The 23,984-nt window shown below is 42.0% G+C and overlaps 5 protein-coding genes across 7 annotated transcripts in view; 3 read left to right on the top strand and 2 right to left on the bottom strand.

Annotated features, from left to right (window-relative positions):
* The first annotated feature begins 181 nt into the window (after positions 1-181).
* si:ch211-197h24.6 (uncharacterized) lies at positions 182-4,770 on the top strand. Its single transcript, XM_029128096.3, has 12 exons — positions 182-310; positions 551-641; positions 1,399-1,429; positions 2,125-2,202; positions 2,292-2,431; positions 2,515-2,640; positions 3,193-3,238; positions 3,319-3,384; positions 3,482-3,852; positions 3,937-4,041; positions 4,264-4,363; positions 4,490-4,770. Exons 2-12 carry the CDS (start codon positions 567-569, stop codon positions 4,531-4,533), a joined length of 1,182 nt encoding a protein of 393 aa, XP_028983929.1. The 5' UTR covers positions 182-310; positions 551-566; the 3' UTR covers positions 4,534-4,770.
* rbm12ba (RNA binding motif protein 12Ba) lies at positions 3,482-8,797 on the bottom strand. 2 transcript variants are annotated; one of them, XM_029128093.3, is made up of 2 exons: positions 8,650-8,797; positions 3,482-7,815 (listed from the first exon to the last, which is right to left on the bottom strand). In XM_029128093.3, exons 1-2 carry the CDS (start codon positions 8,655-8,657, stop codon positions 6,402-6,404), a joined length of 1,422 nt encoding a protein of 473 aa, XP_028983926.1. In that variant the 5' UTR covers positions 8,658-8,797; the 3' UTR covers positions 3,482-6,401. The 2 variants fall into 2 exon arrangements, with proteins under 2 accessions (XP_028983926.1, XP_028983927.1); XM_029128094.3 differs by lacking the exon at positions 8,650-8,797 and adding an exon at positions 7,983-8,622.
* Positions 8,798-9,154: 357 nt separating this feature from the next.
* tmem67 (transmembrane protein 67) lies at positions 9,155-15,671 on the top strand. The gene is made up of 28 exons (XM_029128082.3): positions 9,155-9,397; positions 9,644-9,732; positions 9,803-9,893; positions 10,323-10,422; positions 10,515-10,578; positions 10,662-10,733; positions 10,815-10,877; positions 10,986-11,140; positions 11,272-11,380; positions 11,498-11,584; positions 11,762-11,827; positions 11,897-12,050; positions 12,129-12,249; positions 12,333-12,438; positions 12,591-12,647; positions 12,755-12,853; positions 12,942-13,040; positions 13,300-13,386; positions 13,475-13,574; positions 13,670-13,809; positions 13,893-14,033; positions 14,160-14,240; positions 14,340-14,456; positions 14,551-14,664; positions 14,749-14,856; positions 14,970-15,072; positions 15,184-15,326; positions 15,409-15,671. Exons 1-28 carry the CDS (start codon positions 9,193-9,195, stop codon positions 15,487-15,489), a joined length of 2,952 nt encoding a protein of 983 aa, XP_028983915.1. The 5' UTR covers positions 9,155-9,192; the 3' UTR covers positions 15,490-15,671.
* A 137-nt stretch (positions 15,672-15,808) lies between these two features.
* On the top strand, positions 15,809-21,647 carry pdp1 (pyruvate dehydrogenase phosphatase catalytic subunit 1). 2 transcript variants are annotated; one of them, XM_029130011.2, is made up of 9 exons: positions 15,809-15,958; positions 17,509-17,804; positions 17,894-18,061; positions 18,226-18,437; positions 18,629-18,710; positions 19,070-19,164; positions 19,250-19,418; positions 19,496-19,714; positions 19,965-21,647. In XM_029130011.2, the coding sequence occupies exons 2-9, from the start codon at positions 17,553-17,555 to the stop codon at positions 20,343-20,345; spliced, it is 1,578 nt and encodes a 525-aa protein (XP_028985844.1). In that variant the 5' UTR covers positions 15,809-15,958; positions 17,509-17,552; the 3' UTR covers positions 20,346-21,647. The 2 variants fall into 2 exon arrangements, with proteins under 2 accessions (XP_028985844.1, XP_055359453.1); XM_055503478.1 differs by lacking the exon at positions 15,809-15,958 and adding an exon at positions 15,962-16,082.
* A 1,388-nt stretch (positions 21,648-23,035) lies between these two features.
* cdh17 (cadherin 17, LI cadherin (liver-intestine)) overlaps positions 23,036-23,984 on the bottom strand; it is a 7,691-nt gene continuing 6,742 nt past the window's right edge. Inside the window, exons 18-19 of the mRNA XM_029130329.3 lie at positions 23,942-23,984; positions 23,036-23,842 (exon numbers count right to left, since the gene is read on the bottom strand). The exon at positions 23,942-23,984 is cut by the window's right edge and continues 74 nt beyond it. Coding sequence (XP_028986162.1) covers positions 23,751-23,842; positions 23,942-23,984 — 135 coding nt within the window. The 3' untranslated portion in view covers positions 23,036-23,750. The remainder of the gene's footprint in view (positions 23,843-23,941) is intronic.

Raw genomic sequence — 23,984 nt, 5'->3', positions numbered from 1 at the left:
TATCTTCAAATTGACTAAAAATAAAATAATAAAAATCATGACTTTTTTAAAATAATGAATTATCCACATTTTTTTTGAATTGCTGGATGAAGTCCTGTTCAATATTATTGCATATTCCCCATGAATAAACATATATGTGTTACACCATGAGGTTTATGACGTACACATAAAAGTGCAGTAGGTGGCGGCACACACTTTTCAAACTAACATTTATACTGAAGAAGAAGAGTTAAAAAAAAACCGTAGAAGAAGATTATTTACCGACCTAGTGTTATTAGAAAGTTTGCGCAGATTTTCGCAGACATCTTAGGTAATTTTATTTCTTTATTTAAGTGATGGCGTTGTGTATGTTAATTAGCATTTGTTGTTGCTCAGAAAACACATTAGGCGTAAATCTCAGCAGCTGAGGCTTGGCTTGGCCTCAGCTCTCACAGTACTGCCGAAACAGTAGCTGGCTGCAGCCATATGCAGTGTGTAGCCCAGTACCTGCTGCTAGCAGCGTGTTTCTCTTTCACTGGCGACATATGACTATCTCGCCTTTGTCTTACAGTGGGAAAACTAAGGACATGGAGACTCAGACGCCAATGAACCAGCCTCTACCCCAAAATGGGCCCCAAGAGAACCAAAATAAGAATGCCAGGGTAGGTACAAACGCATCATTGTGTAACAACACAACGTTTGCTTCTACACGCGTGTGGCCCTACTCATGAAGGATTTCCTTCCTGAACGACCTGTTTGACAGTTTTGACAGAATGCGTTGCTGGCAGTCAGCAGTTGTTGGCTAATGGACTTTGGTTCCAGCCTCTGTGATGTCAGACCTGGATGTTTTCTTGCTGTTTTGTTGCTTCTCACCTGTGGCATGTTATCACTTTGGTGGTGTAAAATATTTTTGGGGGGTTATCAAGAAAGCATGTCTTCGTTGTTTAAGAGCTTGAGATGTGAACTTGGTTCTCTGAACCAATATCGGGTGAATTTTTCTCAGTTTTTACTTCTGAGGGCTGCCCTCCTCATATCCAGGAGGACCTAATGTTTCGGTGACCCCCTTTCACTGCATTGTTACTTAACATGTAAATCAACTGTAAATTGGCGTATCCAGGCAGTACTTACATACGAAATTTGACTCTTGTTTCCAGGCCATAACTCATTGTATTTTAACTCAATTTCTTGTTTTAAGTATTTTCCCCCCACTATTAAATGTTACTGTTAATTAATTCCATTCTCATTTAATGAGAATTTAGATGGATATCACTTCTTATTGCAGAAGTGATGGAAAATAGGGAAATAAAAAGCTACAGAGAGTGGAAGCATGGACCAGAGATTCAGTCCTCTGCTAAGTGATGTCACTAATGCCTGTATGTGTCTCTCTCCTTCATGTGGGTTTATTCCCTCCATTGACAGAGAAAGCAGCTGCAGGATTCTGCTGATATAGGTAAGTCCTGTACACACGCTGCCAGTGCTGAGGGTTGACGCTTGAGATCTTGATTCCCCTGCTTCATGTCATGGGTGGTGGTATATTTACTACTCGTTGAGACCCTCACTCTCAGAGATGGGGCCATTCTGGTGCTAGCCATTGTTTTGGTCTTTGGAGATCAGTGTTGCCACTGAAATAATCATGTCTGCTTGGGAAGTGCCTCTGTGGAAGGCATCTGGCTTGAGTGATAATGCCATACTTTTTTTTTTTTGTAATTTCAGTGAACAATACTATCTCTAAATCTGCAGGTGTACTGCACTACTAGTGCACTGCAGAAGTAATACTTCTGTTTGGAGCAGAGTGAGAAGCAATTATGCAGCACAGTGGGTGAAGCTGATGTCTGCAGCCCATTTTTAGGGTTAATCGAGAACTGTTGTTCTGAATCTTACCCAAGGCTTTAAAAGACAGGGGGTTGGGTTTCTTAAAGTGGCTCAGTCAGCATTGACAGAATAAAACTCACCTGCAGTGAAACAGTGCACGTACATGAATCCAACCCCCTCTTAACTTCAGTGTTGTTTTTACTGTTAGGTTTGTCCCCCATATAATTATAGTGGCTTGATAGACTATTCTGGAGATGCAGCTTGCTGTTTTCTTCATCACTTGTGGAAAAAAATGTTATGGTTGCTTTGTTCTCAACAATAGTGTTTTTCCAGTGTTTTTGAAAGGGGCATCTATCCAGTCCATGCCCTCCCTTGGCAAACAGTTGAACTCAATCACAGAATGTGTCATTGGTAAGCACATGGGCCAATCCCTCACACATATCATTATACCATTATCTTTACAATGAAATGCATAACAAGAGACTATAACACATCTATAGGTCTCCAGTATGTGTGGGAGTACCGCAGCCCCAGTAAAACTGTTCCACCACACTACCAGTGCAAACTCTGCGCTGTCTCCCGTTTGCAGCATGATATGCTTGCACATGTGAAAGGCTGGAAACACAGCTTCAAATACTTGGTGAGTAGAGTCTAGATATGCTCCAAAAGGCAGGATAGTACGGACCTACTCAGTTTTTGCATTGTTGTTCTTCTTGTACATAGAAAAGGATCCGCCCTGACAAGGTTGCCTTTGAAGAGGAAGACGCCATCAAAGACCCAGCTATAAGGAAGAACATTAAAGATGCTGCTGCTGAAGTGGAACAAACAGAGGGAAGAGGACAACTGAAGGTGTGTTCCAGACCTGTTTTGGTTAGTGGGTCTGTGTAACAGCACAGTGACAGCATTTAGCCACTGGGACAGATTATTTTTCCTTTTCTGGTATGTCTCAACTTAACACATTATTCATACACCAGTGTTTCCCCTATCATTATTTTAGGGGTGCACCCCCGCCCCCTTATTTTATTTTCGTAGAATAACCCCATAAGTAATTTTGAAAAGTATTTTCTTTTATTAAACTAAGTAGCCTTCTGTTATTTATACGATGCCATGTAATTTTTGTCTCCGTTTGCACGTTTACAATTTTCCTCTATTACGCGCACGGTGGAGATCCGCCCCGATGCGCTCACTCACAGCCGGTGTAGCTTTCCTCCTCAGAGTCAAAGTAGAGAAAAGCGCCCATGTGCTGCATGTCCTGCCCCTGACAAGCTGCAAAAGTCTAGTCACCACCGGATGACAGGATTTGACCCAGTCAGAGGGCAATTGTTAACCTTTTGATAGAGGCAGATTTGCTTGTTATTGTGGATTTTCCATTTTGATGTTTATGTTTGTTTTGGCTTTTAGGTGATTCTGAAGGAGCCCTGTGATGTACCTGGCTTCAAGGGATTCCGTAAGTGTAATCATTTGATTTCCTTGGATAATTGCACATAAACTTTTAGTTGCTTTTTATGTTTGTTACTTGTCTCACAGGTACTGCTACTCCTAAAGTTATGCCTCCACTTGCTTCAGGGATGGGATTTAGGGGATCATCCTTTTGTGAGTTATAGAAACTTTTAAACTGTAACATCTGCGTTTCTTTGACCAAATTACAGTATATGCAAGTATAAATTTGATGGCTACCCCATGTTCACAGTTCCCAGGTTCTTCGATCTAAGGTTTCCCTCTCAGGGTGGGCCTATCTCTGACTTTCCAATTGGAGAGTATGGGAAGCCTAGTTTTGGAGGCTTCCAGAAAAGGCAAGATTTTCTTGACTCCAGTATGGATCAGAGAACTTTCCCATATAGATGTGAAGATAACTTTGAACCAGGCGTTGGACGAGATAGCTTTGGACGGAGTGGGATGCTAGAGGAGAACCCAGGCAGAATGTATCCTGATGAGTACAGAGGCGGCCATATGGGTGGTGGATTAATGGATCAAACAGTAGACAAGCCACTAAATAGGCCCGGATTGATGGGAGCAGCACCAGATCATGGCAACCTTTCTAATACACTGCTCACATACCTGGTACATGTCATTTCTAACAATAGATTCTATAAAGACTTTTTTTAATGCAAAAAATACTAAAATATTCTGGATTCTTTATTTTAGGATACTTTCCGGATTGAGAACGAGAATGATGCACAGCTGGTTTTAAAAGTGACCCAGAAACTAACAGATGTGCTGATGGAGTACAGACTTCGAAGCATATCAGCGGTACAAAAAAAACACATCAGATTTACCCAAATACTGAATTTCAATCAAGACTTTCTAAGACCACCAATAACTGCTGCTTGCCCTTCCATAACAGTGATTTGGTATTCATCACTTTTAATAGCAGTTGTTGGTCTTAAGACCAGCGTTAATTTGTCTGAAACAAGTGACTTTGCATGGTTTAGTTTTTCTTCTTCTAAACTGTCTTCTCCATTTCCTCCTCAGGGTTCTAGTCTGAACAACTTGTCTATGAACTCCACAGGCTTCTCCTCTAGTTCATCAATATTGCCAAGCGGTACTGATCGATACTCAAGTAGCCTCTCGGGTATTCTCAATCACCTTATTCCCTCTTCATTTTCCATTTGATGCAGCATCCTGTTTGTTGCACTTTAATAATGTGGAAGTCAAATTGTATGTAAAGCATGTTTCTTGCCTTATTGTCTTTCCACAGGTCCATCCAGGTTCTCTGATGGCCCGCCCAGGTATTACAGATGAGGAGGATACAACTTCTCAGTGATCTTATCTCTGTTCCATGTGCATGTACATGCCGGAGTTAGACATTGATGTTTGCATAATTTTTTAGTTGCTGCCTAGTTTAATTTGTAAATTGTCTTCACTTATTTTTAATAATGAAAGATTTATAACATTTTACAAGTCTTTAATGCACCTCTTTGTTCATTTCCCAAAGTCCAGTTTGATTAAAGAGAAAACTGTAAAAATCTGTTAACGCTAGTAGTGACTGGGGTAATTCTCTTTGTGTGTGCAAAGCTTCAGGAGATTCAAAAATGTCATAAGACTGACAGGCTTCCTTCTGTTTGTTACCCGATAATATCCAGTACAAGAGATCAGGTCAGTGGTTAATTTGTCAGCCTGCTTGAGGTACAGCAATACAGGTTTCTAACTTAGGCTGAAGTGAAGGAATTCATCCAGCTAATTCACTACTTTACTTTAAATCCCCATGTCCACCCAGCTTCACACTTAATAGTACATGTACAGACCACAAGATTAAAGATACCAAGGAGTTACATGACTTATAGCAGCTTCCTTCTAATATGTAGCAATTTTTGTGGTTGCTGAACTGGTGTCCGGGGTTTTCAGTATACTTTCACCCTTCGGGATTTGTTGATTTCGGGGTCTGGTCTTCTTTTCAAATGTGATCTGGAACTTTTACATCAAATAGAGGCTACAAGCTCATTAGAAAAAAAATCCCTATTCAGATACAATTAAGGAGATTAAGCCGTTACTTCAACTGCAAAGGTGGCACTTTATTTAGCAAAAAGCTTTTTCAGCATATTCTCCCCATCCAGCCAAAACCTGGGTTTTTTTAGAAACATTTTCTGCCCATGTCATGCTTAGTTTTACTTTTTTAAGCATCATACATGTACCTCTACATTCTTCATTGGTCACTTTACAGCATGATCAACATCTAATGACAGGACATTGTGTACACGTAAACAGACATGATTTAAGCCTTGTTTCATTTAGATTTAAAGTGCAGCTCATCAACACCCTAACCCTAACCCTCTTTTGGCCATTCTGCGACTTTAAAGTTACTTTGGTTCCTAAGAATTTTGCCTGAGCCCACAAGATTTCAAAATTATAGCTAGCACACAGGGTTGCAAGACCTGCACCTGACTCTTTCCCTGAAACATTAAAAATTTCACCCTGAATAAACAAAATATATTAGAACCTTTGTTAATAGTGACTTAGCATTCACCTTGCTGACTATCCATCTCTGCTCATTCAAGAATTTCCCCATTGTGGGAATAATAAAGTTGTATTTTATCCATTCTTCTGACTCCTTGATAATCACCAATGCCCATTCTTCCGGGTCTTTGACACTTCAGTGAACCAAATTACTCCCAAAAAGTCACTATGACACAACTGTGTCTGTTTGGCTGTGGAACTTTAGCTGAAGTAAATTCTTTACTTTCTTCCTTTTGCAGAAATATTTATTGAATCATTCCCCACGAGTGAAGATCTGCCACATTGCAAAACATTCACTTTTTCATTGCAAAAGACAAAACTTAACATTTTTTAAATGTAACATTATCATAACAGAACACAATATAAAGATTTGGGTCAGCACTGTAAAACAGTGGACAAACAATGACTGGATGGTACCACAGTTGATGGCCATGGTGACTGCAAGTCCGTTCATCTGGTTTCTATTTATGCAGGTAAGAAACGTTTTTGTCCCTAATTAAAATCTTGACCGTGCAGCCTCTGAGCTATTGCAGTGAGCGCCTGTGATTAAAAATCAACTACAGCTTCACCCACGCCATCATTGCCACATAATAAGGTGATGTTAGTCATAGTCTTCACATGGCTTGCAGGCAGGTTTCTAGCAAACAGGAACGCTTCTACGCTCTTCTACACCTGATTTGTTCGCGCTTCTGATGTGCAAACTTGATACGCCTGTCTTTGTTTTTTCTCATGCCCACATTCTGTTGATTCAAAAAATTGAGCTGGGAATAACTTAACATGTCCCTCATTTTCCTCTCAGTGACTGGTGACACCTCAATGACAGCAGACCCTAAACAATAACCATCAAGGTTCATTGCATAGTCATAATCCTCAGTGCAATTAAAAATGAGGAAAGCTGTATCTGTCCTGTTTTTGTTCTTGAGAAGATGCAGAACATTTTTGTTTGCAATTTGTGGACATCCAAACAATTCTTTTATTTCTGTCTTGGTCATCTTATTGGACAGATTTCGTACCATAACAATATGTTTCATTGCTGGTGATAATGTAGCACTTGGTTTATCAGGTCTTGGCTTTTTGGGTACTTCAAATGACAACTGATTGACAGCCTGCCTCTTGGGCTGGAATGCACAAGTAGGTTTTTGGATATGGCTTATGGTTTCCTCACCAGAATTATGTTTTGTTCTCTCCCCATGGTCTTCCTTTTTACATTCTTGCAGTGCACTGGTCCACATTTTCTCAGTTGCTGAACGTACCTCAACACAAACAGAGCCCAGTCGCTGGTTGTTGTAATCAAGAGCATCACATGCGTCCTGCATGGTTGCAAACTGCACGAGGCAGCCATTGCCAGGCCCCAACTCCACATTCATTATGGCTTCCTTTACTGACAACCCTCTAAAAAAATGGCAGATGTCATCTTTTGTAGCAGAAACTGGCAGACCAAAGATCCTGATGTAGCCCAGACTTGAATTCGGGGTTTGCTCTGTGTTCTTAGGCTCTTCGCTTGAGGGGGTTTCCTGTGGTTTTAGACTTGACTGGAGCTCTTGAAAGACTGTACAAACCCCAAGCAGAAAAGCAGTACTGATATTAACTGATTGTGCGGGCGACGTCTCCAAAGTTGCTGTATTAGGAAGTGGAAGATTTGAAGCATTGGGATCAGGAGATTCTAGACATCCAGGCTTGTGATCATGAAGCTGTGCATTCAAAGATGGACTACTTTTATCTGGAGATGACTGTGGTCTTTTGCCAGTACGCTGTTTTGGGGAGGGTTTGTTCCTTTTGCGTTTCTTCAAAAGTGACGTTAATTTGTGCTCCAGCTCTGCCATGTTGCTTATGTGTAGAGTTACTTTTGATCCCTTGAGGACATGCCCCGTCAACCGCATGGCGAACTGCGCATCTCTTTCTGTATTAAATGCGATGAACGCCTCTTTGAGGTGTCCTCCCAATACATACACTCCACCATCTGGTATGTGAAGATGGTCGAAGAACTTCCTTATATCTTGAGTGCTGGCCGTCGCATCAAGGCCTTGCAATCGCAGTATTATACTCATTGTCGTAGCAGCCCAAGAGGATCTGGTTGGAAATTAGCGAATGTATGGTGAAAAAATCAAAAGTAATCAAACAGTTTTACTAGTAAGGCCTTAGACACTTATCAGGCAAGCCAAACACGTGCGCCAAACAAAAACACTGAAAACAGCGGCAATGTTATAAGAATACCAGAAATGCACGCGAGTACTCACCACCACAGTTTCGTACTACTTTCAATTTAATATACGTTGATTAACGCGGTAGTTCCCCGTAACAACTGTCTCTGCTTCATAACTCCATCCAGCCGTGCGTATTTTCCCTCCCTTTATGCTTCTTCTTCGCTTGTCTTCTCAAATTGTCGAACGGTTTGTGTTCGACAGTTTCCGCACTTCTGCCTCCCTACAGGCTGGTATGGGGAACGGCCATTTAGTTCCTATGTATAAAAAAACTATATATAAACTATGTTCTCCGCTCTAACCCCGTCTACTCAAGAAAACAAAACACTGCCCTACTTCTAATATCTCCCACCCATTCTCTTGTACTTGTAATTCAACCCTTGTTTTTTGTGCGTTCAAAAAAAATCTACCATTTTCTTTCTTTGTTGTCTTTATAAAAGACCTTTCCCTCCTTTATCAGACGTATGTATAATTTTGTTTTTATTGATTTTATTGCTTTTTATTTAGATGTAGAGATTCCTTTTCTCAGAGTTTTACACGATTAAGATTACAATATTCAGCCAGATTGGTTACAAAATTATAATTTAATACTTCAAATTACTTGGCAGTGGACAGTTAACACATTTTTGCTGCGTCGTTACATTGTCTTGTAGATCTTTCGTCTTTTTTCCCCTAAATGTTTAAAATTGAAAATGCTACTTGCCTGATCATACGACAGTACAGGCTCCTTCTCAGACTATGCAAACATTCGAGGAAGTTAATAAGATACAGCTGCAGATGCGCACTTCCTGCCAAAAGTCCCCTCTATGATGAGATTGATGGAAATGTTATTTGAATATCTTTCTGCATCCATTTGACTTCCTCTTCCAAAAATATAATTTAGTAGATGGTCAAATCTCAACAAAAATCTATATAATTTCAAAGCTAGAAAAACCTTCATCGTCTACATAGCTTTTAACGATTATTAGATTATAAGATTATTAAATATATATATATATAATATAATATATATAAGATTATTAAAGATGATATAGTATTATTTACTTTCAGTTAAATTTGGCTGTTTGACAACTTCTCATTCATAGATATGAAGCGTGGTATAATCAAATCAATCTATCTCGGATACTGAGAGCAGATATTTCTGGATAAGAACAAACACAAACATCACACACGCGCACTCTTCGGTCGCGACGTCACCACGCTGAACGAAATGCATTGTGGGTGAGACGGAAGACCGTTGTTTACCATGGCGACCAGGACGCTCCCGCTTGTCGTTAACGCGAATGGCGTGCACATCACATTCTTTCTTTTACTATACGTAGATCTGCTTCGCTGCCAGCAGTTCATCATCCCGTACAAGTCTCCGTCGGATTGTGGGGTTGACGAATTTTTTGATATCTCGAGTCTGTCGTGTGCAAAGTGCGGTTCAAATCAGCAGCGGAGCACAACAGGTCGGCTATCACATAGTTTGTAGTGTACATGGCTACTATACATAGATCAGAACCTATAGTGCTAAATATTTAAACAAAGATTTGCCTGTAACACCGCAGCAGGAGTAGGTCTAAATATTTATGCTATATGTTCAAGGCATTTGATAGTCCTGATCCATGTATAACCTTTCAACTCTTGGCGATGCACATTCAGTAGAGAAGCACTCACTACATGTCGCCCTCACGCTGCTTCACGGCCTTTTGCAGGACTGAGCTGTATTTGCAAAGCTGGTTTCCAAACCCTTACTACTGATAAGGCGTCCATTACTTGTCAGCAGTGTCCCACTGACAAGCCGGTACGTACCTTACTGTTTAAGTACATATCATTTTAATTATGCCTTAATTAGAAGCAGTTTTTTCTCATAGGCAGTAACTAAAGATGGATTCGGATGCATTCGCTGTCCTGGCAGTCTCAATGATGCGGGCATGTGTCAGTGTCCACCAGGCAGTATCCTGGGTGAGTAGAACTTGACTTGACATTAACAAGCTCATGGCACTAACGACAAATCTATCACTCAACATAAATGAGACTTGAAAATCACATTAGGATTTGGTGTGACCTGGTAGATGACCAGATGTCAACTGAGAAGCAGCAGCAATGAAGGAAGCGAAAAGGACAGATAGCAACGGAAAATCAACAGTGTCGTTTCAGGATGCGTACGGCAACGTGGCAGGAATTATGATATATGATGATGATCATAGCATCTTCCTGAGTTATAGCTGACGAGCTGGCCATGTGGCTGTGTGAGGCAGGTGTATATATGCAGAGAGGCACAGGTGAAAATCCATCAGTGAACATGACAGCTACAAATTTAACACAATAAGGCAATGGCATGGATAATTGTGTAATTTATTTCTTAGTGGCTGACTGTGTATTTTTTTCCAGTGGAAAAAGATAACAATGGAACGCTGTTGGATGAGGCACAGTGTGATATTTGTAATGGAAATAGCCCTGCTTTTTCTGTACCAAACAGTGTTGGAGACAGGTACAGTAACTCAATATGTCTGCTTACTCTCAGGCTGGCTTGATTGCAGCTTTTCCTTCATACTGTGTATTTATTCCAAGCTGTCTTTTCAGGTGTGTGAGATGTCAGGCTTCCTTTATAACCACATCCTGTGAGTGTAACCCTCCTAATGTCCTGGTGAGTTAATTCGCACATCATTTGGAAACAGACTCATTGACGCTGAACAGTACATCATTAAGGTCTGTTATGTGGTTTTCCAGGGAGGAGGTCTGTGTTTCCCTTCAGGCACAATGTCCACTAATGTGAATCCCAGTGTCAGCTATGCTCAGTTGGTGAGCCTCATTCTCGTCTCTTACTTGATTTGTTTTCTAGTTGTGTTCTGACTTGTGTTTTCTGTTGTGCTGCACTTACAGACATTCAGCGTCCAGTCTGCCTGGTTTGTGAACTACCTGTACTCCTCATCAGCAGCGTGCCTTGTATGTCCATGAATAATAATATTTGCCCAACATCCTAGGAAGCCAGTTTTTGTTCTAAGTTCTAATGGCTCATCCGTTGGTGTATTTAACTACGTGGCATGTTTACAGGTCTACTCCAACTTGACAGCGTGCCAGGCTCTTGGGAACATGTGTGTGATGAACATGCACTCATTCAGCAGCCAATCCACTGATGCTTGTGGTCTCTTTAACACCATCTTCAGATCAATGGCTGCTGCAAGCTCAACACAAGACATATCCTACTGGTAACAACACTAGTATGACATATCATAAAATGCACACTGACTATATAATCTTTGTTGTCATCAGTTTGCTACTGAAGTGAATGAGGGGTAGTAATTTGATTTTACCCAGAACTCTATTACTCTGCCTGCAGGAGAGCTAATCTTCCATGGCTTTACTATGGTGAAGAACCAGGGCTGGCCAGTCGAGTGCTTCAGACTAGTCCGGTTCCTGTTGGATTCAGTTTTAGAGGAACGAACAAAGTAAGTGATAAATGTGCACAATGCACCTGAACACCTAAAAACCTATACTACATAAAACGTTAAACAGATCTGGAATAGTAAAGATTAATTCATATATCACGTTTGTGTTTTCTACAGAACACTGACATTAAGCTGGTTGCTGCTGTTTATAATGTCAGAGGAGAGTTTCTCAGATGGGAAAAAGTAGGAGGAGGTAACCTCCAGGTAACAAGTCAAATAAATAATATTTAATATTTGAATAAAAATTTCTTTGTTTTTTGGGTTGGTGGTCATTGTTGCTCACAAGTCTTTTACATATTAACATAAGATATTTATGTTGTGTGATTTATAAAAAGCATATAAATGCAGCATGTCTGGTAAATACATCGTCTTCTCATGCAGCTATGTCCAGAGACAGCCACCAGACAGGCAGCAGCCTTCAGCTTTGGAACAGCTTATCACGAAAGTGTGAGTGTTTCAGCACATACTCGCTTACTATGCCCACTCTTGTTACAAGCTGTGTGTATGTGTGTGCAGTGTGTTTTCTCAGTAGCACAGCTTTTGGACGCACATCCTGAACCATTCTTCTACGATGTGTTTATGGACCTTGGTGGAGAAAAGAACAGAAAACTTCTTCCCCTGCCCACACTAGTCTATAACCAACAATACAATGGACGATTCATCAATCAAGGTGTAACGTTGTTCTAGCATCTGTGTGTTGATGTGTGTGTCTGAGCATTGTTTTAACATTTTTTGCTTGCTTGTATAGAGGCCATGAAGGACTGGTACCTGTCTCGTCGGATGTTTCTTGTTGACACATTGAGTGGAAGAGAGAAGACCCTGAGTTCCCAGCCCAGGGTCATCCGTGTGGCCACCAGTATCAAAATTAGGTAAGCTCTCAAATTGTAGACAACTGTGTTATAAAGCTTTTTTATGCAGGTGAAGCTGTGTTTTAAACATGCTTGTTTGGTAGGTTCCTGTTGGTTCCACGAACCCGTGAGGGACAGGTATTTCCCCCTTTAATAATCGTGACCTACACCGATGTCCCCATCACAGATCTAAATACTCAAACTGTGTCTGTGAGTAGATTGCATATGCACACACACACACACACACACACCACACACACACACACACACACACACACACACACACACACACACAAAACTTTCTTTAAGGGAGAAACACATTTTAAGTTTGCCTGTGTGTTTGCCTACTTTTCGGTGTGCAGACCACATTTGCTGTGGAGTATGAGATGGATCAGAGTGAGGCTCGCGTAAAGACTGATGTGAGTATGAATATGCATCATTGATGGACTTTTAGGAGCTGCTTTGCTTTGTTTACATTAAAGCACACATTGGTACAGGCGTGTGATTCTCATGCTATGTTGCATAGACTGCTCTAGGGGTCCTGGGTGGTGTGGCTGTACTGTACTCGCTACTGAAAACAATTAGCTGGAAGAGGAGAATTTCCTCTTCGATCATTGATTTGGAGGTAATGCACCTTTGACACACCACTTCAGTTCATATTTTTACACTTTAGAATGTCTAGTAATGTTGGTGACTTCCTCCTTTTGCATCAGACTATGCTGAAGTTTTTCCTGTTTTATGCTGGAGATCTGGCCAATGTTTTCTTTGCTGTCACTGTTGGAACTGGACTTTACTGGCTCATTTTTTACAAGGTCAGTCTTTAATAACGATATGATTCTCATACTGCTTGTACTATTATGTCCTTCCGTATTCCTACTTACCCTATTATAGTCACGTTTTTATGTTCCAAACACATAGTGTTTGCACAGACTCTTAATATTTTTCTTTCTTTGCACTCTGTAGACCTTAAAGGCAAGTCTTTTTCCTCCTTTACTTTCTTTCCATTTTTAAGCACATTGTTAATTTAGGTCATCTCTGAATAATTTACCTTCCTTTTTGCATTTCATCTAGGCCCAACAGTTTGTATCAGTGCTGTTACCACTATCTGCTCAGGAGGAGCAGTTTGTGACATACATCGGTTGTGCCTTTGCTCTCAAGGTTAGTTCAGTTCATCTGCAGCATTAGTTTTGGAAACTGGGTGCTGTGTTCCTGTTAGTAATGCCATGTTTTTTGTATTTGTATACAGGCTGTTCAGTTTCTCCACAAGCTTATCCTTCAGGTGTCAGTTGATGTGTTCCTTATTGACTGGGAGAGGCCGCGGAGCAAAGCTAGCAGGCCTGTGCAAAGTACAAACATACTGTACTCACTCTCACTTTGTAGCTGTTATAATAAGCAATAATCCAGCTATTTTAGTTCATTCGCTACTTTCACTTTTTATTAGCCACAGGTGAGTCAAAACGTGACCCTTCTCCTGTCAGCATCTGGAGGACGTACTTTGTGGCCAATGAATGGAACGAGATCCAGACCATCCGCAAGATCAACCCAACATTTCAGATCATGGCCGTGCTCTTTTTCCTTGAAGTGTGTCTGACAGTAATGCATACACTCATAATGCTGTCACTAAGCCCATTCTCCTCATTGCTGATATGTCCTGTATTATTTAGGTGTTAGGTTTCTCTAAACTGGCCCTGAGGGATCCCTGGTCAACTTTACAACGCTCCTCACAGGAGTACACGCCTTCATACAGCCTGACGCTGCGGTATGGACTAGCAGCCACTCTCTGGTTGTGTATTGGACTTTTACAGGTAAAACATATTTTTCTACCTCACTTCCCTTTGAACTTGTATCTTTCCTTGCTTATGTAATAAATATAAATAAATATACAGTGTTTTTGTTCAGATCTTTTTTCAATTACATATTGAATCCTGCAGGTGATGTTCTTCACTGTGTTTTATGAGCACTTTGTGGAGGACAAAATCCGCCAATTTGTTGACCTCTGCTCCATCAGCAATGTAAGTGGCAATATGTATAATGTATTATATAGTGTATTTTTCTGTTAACCCTATTTTTATGTGGCCCAAGGTTAAAGCTTTTTCTCTGTTTCTGTGTAGATTTCCGTGCTGCTGCTTTCACACCGCTGTTTTGGTTATTACATCCACGGGCGTTCAGTACATGGCCATGCAGATACAAACATGGAGGAAATGAACAGCAATCTGAAGAGAGAAGCTGTAAGTGCAATAACATGTTGTTAGTAGTTATACTATATTTAAAACAATTTAAACTTCTGTTTTACTATTTTCCTGTTTGTCTTTCTGACACCAGGAGTCTCTGTGTGGTCAGCGAGGGCTGCTTCCCAACACAGATGTCCAGACTTTTCAGGTGTCACTTACTGGTCGTCTGCGATCACAATATGATCGGATTCGAGATCCTCTTAGGGTGTGTACTCAAAATTGTCATGTTTATAACTCACTCATAATGGGTTAGAACTGGTTAAAGTGTTTAATATCTTCTGTGCTTCAGAGGAACATTCCCTCAAGACTGATGGATTCATCTGTGGCGAATGGATTTGAGCAGAACATCAGAGCCTACTACACCATGAACCACTTCCTTGGATCTGTTATAGATCATGTTAGTTTAAATGCAACAATACATTTTTTACATTTGTATTTGTTAGAATTTAAAGTGAAGTGTCTGTCTTGCTTTCACTAAACTTCTTTCTCGTGTTACCCTTTTTACGTTAGGCCCACGCTGACATGGACTATATAGTAAAGGACAAGCTGGTGTTTGAGAGGGTCATAGGAATGGAGTTCCTTGAACCTGCTGACAAAAGCATCTTTTATAATGGTAAAGCCCCATTGTCCCAGACATGCTGTGCATATTGAGGATCAATAAAGTTTAGCCTATTTTATCATGTGTTTGTATGAGTGTAATATGTATTTGTGTTTTTCCCTGCAGATCCTGCCCACTCATTTAGTGATGTCCTTTTCTATGGAAATGAGGCCATGTTACTCATCTTTGACACTTTGTTTTTCTGTGTCGTTGACCTCGGCTCTCAGAGCTTTGTACTAGCTGCTGTGCTTACATACGTGCAGCAAATGGTCAGTATTTGGGGTATATATACAATTTGTTTTCCACTGTGCGCCAAAAATAACATATTTAAAAATATCTCATTAATTGCAGATGTTCCGCTTGATCCGTAACATTCTTGGAAGGAGGAACCTTGTTAACAAGACTCTGGTGGATGACAGGTTTCTGATATAATGATTAGGTAACTGATTATGTCTGTTGTTTTATGGCATTTCTTTTAAGGATGTTTACTATTTGCAGCTTGCGCAGCTTTGTTTTTTACGTTTCCTTACGTATACAACATTTCCATTGTTGTTCTATGATGTAAATATATTTTTATAATGTCAATGTTTTTACTGATTAAAATTATGTTTTCACACGAGAACAGTGTTGTTTTCTTGTTGTGATCTTCTTACAAACACACAGACTTCCTGAGATTTTCCCAGAGTTGTTTAAATATTAACGGGAGCCTATAACTCTGGCTCAGACGGTAAGGCGTTACATTTTAAAGGGCTGCTGTCGTGCGTAAAGAGGTGTCATTACGTCATCGCGTCGGTCTATTGCCAGCCAATCAGCGTCCAGTTTGCCGTGCGGCGCTTTCAGGACGAGACAGTCCCGTGGGCTGGTGCTAAAGTCATGAAGAACTTCGCGTCCGTCGGTTAAGGTGAGTCTGGATTCTTTCTGCTCCGCTTTCGCCCGTTTTGCCTACACGACGCTGAGCCCAGACGTGCTGGCGGGTACAACTGAGGTCTCCTGCGGGCAGACTGGAGCCAGTGTGACGATACTTGGTGGGTGGAACCGTGCCACCGCCACCGTAGCCGCCGTGTTAGCGCACATTTGTATGTTCTTAATGACGCGCGTCCTATTCGCCCGAGAGCCTAATCTGATAAGTGTGTGTTAAAGTGGTGCAGTGTCACCGTTGGGCTTCGCATTGCTCCTCTGTGTTGCAAGGGCGCACTGCTAATGGACGCAGGCGGAGCTGCTAGCTAGCGGAGGCTAGTGATGTCAACAAACATGGCAACTTTCTTGCAGGCTGAGCTTTGTAAAGGCCCTTTGTGGCCGCTCTTACTCACGCACAGCTGGAGTCTAGGGACATTTCTTGCTGCCCATCTTGTTGCATAATACAACCCTGTCAGATCTTTTAGGATACTTCCCCTAAATGCATCGAGACGTGCAGATTTGCACCGGTGCTGCACCAGATTTTCGAAATACGGGGAGATGACAAATCCAAAGAGTCCCTCTGGTCCAGTTCAGTAGGTCATGACCAGGCAGAATAGTTCTCAGCGCCTAAATGTCAGGGCTTCTTTCCATGACTAAGCTATTTATATCAGGACGTGCAGAACTGCTGACCTGATCTTGGAGTGAGAGTGTAGAGTTACAGCTTTGGTGCTTCTATCACTGACGTCCAGTCATTATAATAGCAGTATGTTAATGGCTCCCATTTTGATTGATTTAATGTCGATTTGAATGTGGTGGACAAACCAATATTAACAACACAGCAATAACCATTTTCATGTATATACACTGAAAGTGTCATCATAAAAAGAAACATCGCGGGCTTCATGGCAACGCTGCTGTTCTGAATGGTAGCCACTGGTAGAGGTGCACTTCCGTATTTGCTGAGCCCACTTCTAATACCTAGGCCACACTATCTACCCATGGCATGTTCTTTCTTTAGTACTCTTCCTCCCTGACTTTAAGGCTGGGTGGCAAAAAGGCCTCACCTGCCAATAAGAAGGTTTTACTGCCCAGAATGTATACCGTGGATCAGTTTTACGCTTAGATTTCAAGGCTCAGATCTATTCCAGCACATGGGAATGTCATTAAGATTAATCTGATATGAGGTCCCATAGTCAGTGAGCAAGACCTAGTGTAATAGGTAGGTAATGAGCAGCTTGTTTAAACTGTTGATCTGATTTAATTTGACTTTGTCAGTTTCAGGATTTGTGGATGTTCACATGAAACATTTCTGGGCACTTTGGTGAATTTACTACTGTTAGTTTTATTTGCAGGCACCAATGTTAGGCCATGCTGCAGTCAACATGTTCCAACTTTGAAACCTCTTCACATTATCTCTCTGACTGTTTGCACAGTGTTTGCTTAATGGTGCATCGAGTGCACACTCTGTTCTCATCAGGATAATACTTGGCTCGACGTACCTCCAGCTGTTGTTTTCTAGCTCCTGAGCTCTTTGTGAATTTGTCTCTCCATTAGGTGTCTGTGTACGTGTGTGGTGTGCAATCAGTGTGCCATCAGCCATGCCTTTGACCTGTCGGCTAATCAGGGGTATGCCCCGGACCACGGTCTTGGCCTCCAGTTTGTTACCATGTCAGCAAAAACAGTCCCAGTTAACACACATCATTTACCGACCTGGCTCAAGACGACCTTCCCACATGTGGCTGAGTCAGCAGCAATCAAGAGGCTTCCAGACATCCTCAGCACTCGGAAGCTACATCCTCACGCCTCCACAGGTCAACTCCATTCTCAAGGCCAACGAGTACAGCTTCAAGGTTTGATGGGTCATCCGTGAAAATGCTTTTTATCACAGCTGGATTTAAAGATAGGCTTCCATGTCACCAGTTGGTCTGGTTGGTTCCAGGTTCCAGAGTTTGATGGGAAGAATGTGTCATCGGTGATGGGTTTTGAGAGTAATCAGCTGCCGGCCAATGCTCCCATAGAGGACCGGCGCAGTGCAGCCACTTGCCTGCAGACACAAGGAATGCTGCTGGGTGTGTTTGATGGCCATGCTGGTTGTGCTTGTGCACAGGTAAAGCTGACAGTGTTACAATATGTTACTTGGCATTTCTACATAACCATGATACTAGTCTTTTGCAGTGTTTTAAGATGCTTCATACTTTCTGCAATATCTGAGTATGAGTCTGAATTACCAAGGCCTCCCTCAGGGTAATTTCCAACTCTGCTTTTCTCCAGGCACTGAGTGAGAGGTTGTTTTACTACATAGCAGTCTCTTTGTTGCCCCACGACACTCTGTGTGAGCTTGAGGCAGCAGTGGAAGCCGGCAGGGCCCTCAGTCCCATATTGCAGTGGCACAAACATCCCAATGACTATTTCAACAGAGAGGCTCAGAATCTGTACTTCAATAGCCTTCGAACCTACTGGCAAGAGTTAATAGATCTAACTAGGTAAGACTACAAAAGATAAGCTTTCCTGCCCATTTTCTTGGCTTTTAGTTAATGTGTCTGTATATCATCATGCAGCCTGATGCCCTTTTCAATTTTAGCCTGACTTTCGTTTTGCCAATAGTCTTGGTTTCAGTTCTCGACCCCTGGTTTTCTATTGTGCTTCACACTTATTGGTGCCTCTCTGTGTTCAGCCCAGGGGAGGTTCCAGACACGCGTGAGGCCTTGTTGAGTGCCTTCAAGAGGCTGGACCAAGACATTTCTTTGGAGGCTCAGGTAATCCAGTTCTACTTGTTACACATTTGAACCTCTCTCGGTAAATCTGCTACTGGAATGGCAGCATTCTCAACCAAAGGCAGCATCATACTGATCATATTGCATCAGGCATGATGCGTTCAAATCATACAGTTTATCTGCATGTGCTGTAACTCTAAAGAAAGCAGGTGTTGTCCATGCACAAGATACCAAATGCCAAATACTGTATGTCAAAAGTAAACACACATTAAATATAACCTTTACCACATGGCAGCAGTGCAAACTAATTGCAAGCCGATAACCCATAACTTAGTTTAGCTCAGGTACCATCGCCTCTATATGTGATTTAGCAGGTGCACATACTTTATTGTGCTGTGCAGGTTGGGGATTCAAATGCTTACCTTCACTACTGGGTTCTGAGAGTGGCTTTCTCTGGAGCAACAGCCTGCGTGGCTCACGTCGATGGATCAGACCTGTATGTTTAAATATCCAAGACATATGACAGGCCTAAATTAAAGAATTTATATTCATTTGGTTCTGCTGCTTTCTTGCTTATAAAGGTTTATAGCCAACGCGGGAGATGCTCGAGCTGTGCTGGGGGTGCAGGAGGAGGACGGTTCATTCAGTGCTCTCACACTGTCCAATGACCACAGCGCCCAGAACGAGGACGAGGTGTCTCGGATACGGAGTGAGCACCCCCCATCAGAGAGAAAAACTGTCATACGACAGGTAGCACACCTCCCCATTAGAACGAGGTGCTCGTAAAACCCTTTGTGTCCTTACCTGTTCTTTTCCTTTGCCCACAGGACCGTTTGCTGGGCCTCCTTATGCCGTTTCGTGCATTTGGGGATGTGAAATTCAAGTGGAGCATTGAGCTGCAGAAGCGTGTGCTGGAGTCTGGGCCCGATCAGCTTCATGAGAACGAGCACACAAAGTTTATCCCCCCGAACTACCACACCCCCCCGTACCTGACTGCTGAGCCAGAGATCACTTACCACAAACTGAGGCCACAGGATCGCTTCATAGTGAGAGTCACAGTTTTATAAATTATATGCTCTGTGAATCTACAGTAAAACATTATCTCTATTGCTTTTCTAGGTTGATGTTCTGTTTTATTTCAACATTTTTTTACTCGTGAAAATGTTTCCTGTGGCAGTAAATGATTTAATTATTAGTTTTACTTTAAGTTTTCAATGGTAAAAATTTCAGAACTGAGCATGTTTTGGTTTTAGTTACCATGTAAGTAACTCCGCTGTTGTTTTTGTGTCACTGCAGGTAATTGGATCTGATGGTCTGTGGGAAACCCTCCACAGGCAGGAGGTGGTTAGAATTGTAGGGGAGTATTTAACGGGGGTCCACCAGCGGCAGCCTCTCAAAGTAGGAGGGTACAGGGTCACCTTGGGTCAAATGCAGGCCCTGCTCGAAGAGCGGAAGGCACGCGTGTCGTCCGCTTTTGAGGATCAGAACTCAGCAACTCACCTGATGCGCCACGCAGTGGGAAACAACGAGTTTGGCACCGTGGACCACGAGAGGCTGTCGAAGATGTTGTCCTTGCCAGAGGAGCTGGCTCGCATGTACCGCGATGACATCACCATCATCATTGCCCAGTTCAACCCTCACGTGATTGGAACACAGAGACAGGAAGGACAGCCCTGAACCCTGATGAAAGAAGTCTGTTCACATGTACAGATTCACAGGAAGTGAAACGTGGCTTTGCAGCACTGCACCACATTCAAGAGCTGAGCTGCACTTGATGCAAACATCCTCTGATGCGGTGGAAGTGACAGACCGGAAAACAGGATCATTTTGATCCCAGTAGAAACAATTATTCACCACTTCACTCCACTACACGAAGGAACGGACGACAACCTCTTTGTCGCCGTCATCCTAAACCTGTTGTTGTGTTACCTCAACATACACAAAATGCAAAGGTTGGTGTGTGTGTGTGGCATTTGCACATCAGAGGTATAGGTTTACTTACAAAACCACAGATTCACTGCTTTGTGTCTATATGCGTGAACTCACTGTTACACTACATAAAAGCACACTGTCCACAAACAGGTCACATGAGAAAAGAGTACAAAGAATGAATAGATTCTGCTGCAAAACATTGGATTCCTCAAATCTCTTATCATGCCAGTGTTCACCAGCACCGTTTCATGACTGATAGGATGCTGTTACAAACAGGATTTTGTGCCAGGACAACGACTTGGCAACCGCTCAGTTACTGTTCAAAAACCAAGCAATCATGACCTCCTAGTAGTGGCACGCTGTGTTTTTGGCCCACTGCTTTGATTGTGTCACTCTTGTTTCATTGCTGACAGATGTAAAGTCAAATATTAACCCTTTTGCAACACTACACTATCAGGAGTGGCAGTGGTGGATCAGTCGGTAAACTTCAGAGCAACAGGCCCAATGAACCTCACCTGCTGTGATGAAGCCACTGTGCTTTTTTAATATGTGTGGGGTTAAAGCTGACAGGTTTATGTTAGACTTTTCCTGTTTTCCTAGACTGGTCACGATGTCCGTTACCTACAGAACCTTTTAATATTTCTGACAGCAGTAGTTAAAATAGAACTAGTCCACTGTCATGAAAACAGTAGAACGTACATGTGGAAGAAGCTGTTTGAGTATTGAAGAATATTAATTCAGCTTTAGCTTCGTTACACGCTTCGCTACAGTTGTGTATATGTAAATTGTAACTTATGTGGCTTAACTTTTATAAATATATATATATACAATGATTTGAAAGAATCTCTGGTTGCACATCAGCTGTGTGTATGGAGGGACACAGGCTACACCGCAGTAAACATCAAGAACCCAGCACTGTGTTCAATGTTGCAGTCGACCTCTGTCATGATGCAGTTCACCACTAGATGGCGCTGCAGCATCACACAAACGCTTGAGTTGTGGAGGTGGAGTATGTTAAGTGTAAAATAAAGCTGTTTTTAAAATCCAGCCACAGTTTGATTTACTTTGTACCTTCTCTCTTCTTCTGTACCTCTGTACTAGAGCCTGTGTAGCCTGCGTTACCATTATACCGCTGTTATATCAGAGGTCACAGAGGTCACGCTTACTGTGCTGTGTGACGCACTTACATAATGACATGCTCTGCTAGAAGAGGTGGCAGGCCTGGTTTTAGTTAATCTTAAAAGAAATAAACACATTCACTTCATAGCTTGGTTTGTTTCCAGAGCTAGTTCACAATGTCAGACGTGACTTACATTTGCTTATGAATGTAACTACATGCTTTTTACGAACACTGGATAGTTCATAAAAATTAAACTGACTTTATTATTTACAAAATTATATTAGACAGGTTTTATAGGCCTTCAGCAGTTACACAACTCACTGAAATACGCTTTGATCCCTTTGTAGTTTTTCTATTTGAATTAGAACTGACTTTAAAACATGGAGGTTTGTTCATTTCTGAGACAAAAGCAAATATGTTCATGCCCTGAAAATAAATATGCTTCAAAATGATTCATTGTTAATTAATATCCATCACACATACAGATTCAGATTTAAAATGGATGGATCAAAAGGTTCACTTTTTATGTATTAATGTAAGTTTGCTCCATTTTCGACCTCACCTTTAAACGTGAATTATGACCTGAGGATAATTCAAGTATCATTGTTGACTGTATCTCTACCTTAGGTTAGTACTTCTCCCTAGTAAAGACAAAAACAGCCGTGTGTCTGCATGCTGGTCCTCACGTCATCCGTCACACAGTTTACTCTCCCTGTCTTTCCTCCGCCTCTTTTAAACTTTTAACTTCTACCACCACTGTGGTGTTGTTGTGGAAAGTGTTACTGGGATACAGGCAAAGGAAAAGTGCAGACATAAACACTGGAGAGGCTCCAAGTTGAGTTGGTCGCTACGAGGCTGTAGCTCAGCGCGCTTCCCTCCCTCTGACACTGTAGCAGGTGGTTTGATGACTCATCCCACACACACACACACACACACACACACACACACACACACACACACACACACACACACACACACACACACCTCATAGCTCACAGACATGGCACATGGACTGGAAGGATGCATGGTTATGGCATCACATGTGGCTCCCACATTCAACATGTGTGTTTTTGTTTCGAGGCCTCTTTGTGTTACATAAAAGGCCACGATCATGCCATTATTTGCCATCGGGGGGGATGAATCAGAGCGCCGCTCGGTGCATCAGCCCCGAGGCCTCGTCTGCTCAGCGACAGACCGTCAGGGAGGGATGGAGGTGGGGGAGGAAAAGATGGATGCAACTGTAAGTGCTGGGTAAACGTTAGTCAGGACTCAGAATAGGAGGCAACGTGAAGGAAGACAGCGGAGAGGAAGCTGCCCATGTTGAGCCCGGTGTTTATTCCCATGTCATGACAATCACCTGCAGCGTCACACATCCGCACACACCCACACAGCCAAGTCAAAACAAAAGTGGTCCCCAGCTTCTTTGTTTATTGAGAAACGGAGCATGTGGCTGAGACAAAGAGCAGCGGTTATTGTTGTCATCATTGATATGTTAAAAAGAGGGTTCCAGCTGTTGATCAATAGGTAAAAAAGTTTTGGGTACAAAACAATCTCTGGATTAGGAACCAATTAAATTATGAGAGATGATGAAACTGTTAATGAAGCAACACGAGTCTGGGAGAGGCATTTAAATAAATTAAGTGGACGGGCTGCATTAAATCACGATTAACATGGAACCTCCTGACTAATTAAATAACATCCACAGTCAAGCTCAAATCTCTGTTGTAAATAAAATATAATAAGCTAAAACAAATGTGTGTTTGTGTGCGTGTGAGTGTCTATGTGAGGACTAATTCAAGTTTTAGACATAGAAAACTGCAATATATTTGAAAGTAAGTGCATTTTCCCAAACCTCATCTCTGTTAGAGGGTTATTTCATTTGCATTAGATGTTTAAAAATAAACCTTAAATTCGATTAAGGCTTTTTAGGAGTGATTATTAAATTAGGCTGAGTTTAGACTAAAGGTTTGGTTTAGTGTGCACTTCATCACCGATGGTCCTGATGAGCATATATACATGTAGGTAGTGGTCTACATCATGTTCCTGTCTTCCTCCTCACTCAGGGCGTTCCCCTTCTTGTTCCCTTTATTTACGCGTTTGATCACAACGATGAAGGCAATGACTGTGAAAACACAAGAACAAGGAGCGCAGTGAGAACGGAGTCGCTGCATGGTGAGCTCCGACCCGCTCCGTCGCGGTTCCGACCCGCTCCGTCACCTACCGCAGAAGGCCAGGGTGCCCACCAGGATGCCCACCGTGGCCCC

This window comes from Betta splendens, chromosome 16 (assembly GCF_900634795.4).
Source record: "Betta splendens chromosome 16, fBetSpl5.4, whole genome shotgun sequence".
NCBI lineage: Eukaryota > Metazoa > Chordata > Actinopteri > Anabantiformes > Osphronemidae > Betta > Betta splendens.
This window is presented reverse-complemented; position numbering and strand designations above follow the sequence as displayed.